The sequence below is a fragment of the Austrofundulus limnaeus genome, unplaced genomic scaffold, assembly GCF_001266775.1.
Source record: "Austrofundulus limnaeus strain Quisiro unplaced genomic scaffold, Austrofundulus_limnaeus-1.0 Scaffold328, whole genome shotgun sequence".
Lineage (NCBI taxonomy): Eukaryota > Metazoa > Chordata > Actinopteri > Cyprinodontiformes > Rivulidae > Austrofundulus > Austrofundulus limnaeus.
The window spans coordinates 623,164-625,646 of record NW_013952730.1 but is presented as its reverse complement, the minus strand read 5'-3'; the positions used below and the strand labels follow the sequence as shown (position 1 = coordinate 625,646).

At 38.7% G+C, this 2,483-nt stretch overlaps 1 protein-coding gene across 1 annotated transcript in view; it reads left to right on the top strand.

Annotated features, from left to right (window-relative positions):
- ch25hl3 (cholesterol 25-hydroxylase like 3) overlaps positions 1-1,497 on the top strand; it is a 3,614-nt gene extending 2,117 nt beyond the window's left edge. Inside the window, exon 2 of the mRNA XM_014022408.1 lies at positions 706-1,497. Coding sequence (XP_013877862.1) covers positions 706-1,057 — 352 coding nt within the window. The 3' untranslated portion in view covers positions 1,058-1,497. The remainder of the gene's footprint in view (positions 1-705) is intronic.
- The last annotated feature ends 986 nt before the right edge of the window (positions 1,498-2,483 follow it).

The window sequence follows — 2,483 nt, the reverse complement described above, 5'->3', positions numbered from 1 at the left end:
TGTGTGTGTGTGTGTGTGTGTGTGTGTGTGTACCTTTCAGCAAGGTTATAATCATTATTGTTATATACATATGCTTTTTGTTGCTGTGTTTTTGTTCTCGCTGTTTCTGCAGGTGTACAGGCAAGATGTCGGGTGTGTTGTCTTGTGTTTTCTCGATATATATTTCACATATCTTCTAATCTCTCTTTCACTCTTTCCCATTACATTTCACTTTTTTCTTCTCTTTCTTTTTCTTCTTTAAAAAAGTCACTGATGATGAAGAAACTAAAAAACTAATATTCAGTTCTGCTTTCTACTGAAGTGGCTAAAAAAAGGCCCATGATGCATTGCAGTCCAACCAGTCTATTGCAATACTGATATTGGACAAAATGTGTCTGAACAACTATGGGGTAAACCCTTTCAAACTGCACCATTTGATATAATTCAGAATAACTGTTTTTTATGGTTAACTGCATACTTTGCTGTCAAAACCTTCTAAATCAGGATCGTCCTATTCTGGTCCTCAAGTGCCACTATCCTGCATGTTTTACTAATTTCTCTGCACACATGATTTGAATGAATGGGTGATTACCAAGCTTGCAGAACTTGAAGAGGTAAATCATTCACTAAATCAGATGTGTTGTAAGAGATGGGGATTCAGAGGAATGCATTGTGTAAATACACAGGTCAACAAAGATACTGAGACTGCTTGTGTTTGCTCTTCAGGGTTCCCTGGTTGTACCGCAGCGTCCACCAGCAGCACCACAAGCACCAYGTTCCCTTCGCTCTGGCAGCTCAGGACTCCAGCTCCGTGGAGCTGCTGTCGCTGCTGCTGCTGGCCATGAGCAGCGTGTGGGTGCTGGGCTGCCACCCTCTCAGCGAAGCCCTCTTCCACCTCCTCAACACTTGGCTGGCCGTGGAGGACCACTGCGGCTACAACCTGCCCTGGGCCCTACACAGACTGCTTCCCTGCATGGGAGGGGCCCCCCACCACCAAGTCCACCACAGTCAGCAGAGTGCCAACTACGCCCCTTACTTCACTCACTGGGACCAGTTGTTCGGCACATACCGCGCATAAGTGTGGCGTTCAACTTCTGATTGTACTGATTTGTGCAGCAGAAAACAAAGGAATGCTTGAGTTACAGCAGATTCTGACTCTGAGACTTAAAACTATGAAACATGGAGGAAGAATGTCACTGATGTCCCCTCATGGCCCAAACAKTGAATCAGTTTAAATTCTAGTGTTTTTGTCAACATGAGGCAGCTAAAATGCACATTTAAGGGAACAATTGAAGGAATGTTTTTTTTTAGCTTATGCTTTTGTAAGAAACACGTTTTTAATGAATGGCAAGACACGAACCAGGAGACAAATTCAGATTTAGACTTGAACATTCAATTGCAAAGAATAAAACCTTACAAACACCTTTAATCAAAACCAGTGGTGGTGGGCAGCACTAATCAAAAAATTAGTTCCACTAGCCCTAAAACACGAACTCAAATATTTAGGTCCCCTAATTCTAAAGCACTAACACACTGAAAATTTAGCAAAAGCTAATTCTAAAGCACTAAAATAACCCAGTCAACCCATGAACATTCTTCAACAGACAACATGAGTCACATGTTGTCATGTTGTTCTCTTAAGACTTATCATTGACATTCCACAGCTGTATTTGGTTCATATATTGTCAATATGTCTCCTGGTGGATCAGTGACACTCATATGAACAGCTGTTAACATTAATGTTGATCAATAACATTTATAGACCTCAGTTCGTGCTTCTAAATTTAGCCCATAAAGCAAGTTCTAATCCACTAATAAATTTTAAAATTAACAAAAGCCCTAAAGCACTAATCAGGAAATTAGTTCCCCTAATAGTGCTTTAGTGCTTTAGGGGAACTGTGCCCACCACTGATCAAAACTAGCCTGGATCTCTCAATAAAAACAAGAATGTGTAGTGTTTTTTTATGTTAAACAGAATAAAACGTCCTTGCAGAGACCGTCAAGTTATTCTTCTAACTTTTCTAAAAAGTTATGCATTCATTGATTTTTGAATGTAAAGACAAAATGCATGCAAGTGTTGAGTTCCTGTGAAAATCAAAACATTTGATGTGAATCATACAAAAGCGGCCTCTTGTTTTACATTTATTGTCTGCAGGTAATGTTTGTGTCTTTTGAACCAGTGGATGGAGTTTAAGTTTTGAGAGTAATCTACAGCTGGTAAAGTTTTAATTGGCCACCACAGATCCAGCAAACACCTAATATGCTGTAACTGTCATTTTTACAGAGATTAAGCAAAATCAAATATTCATGATGCTCAATATTTTAGTGGAGTTTAGGTTTGTAGTATATTTGAAGTTCATTTTAATAAGTATACTTGAGTATAAGTTTAAGTATGTCAAGTATACTATGCACCTTACAATTGTAGCRTACTAGAAAGTATACTGCTTTAATTTGTACTAAATTGGGAATTTTAAAATTTATAAAAAGTATGTCATTGGTTTATT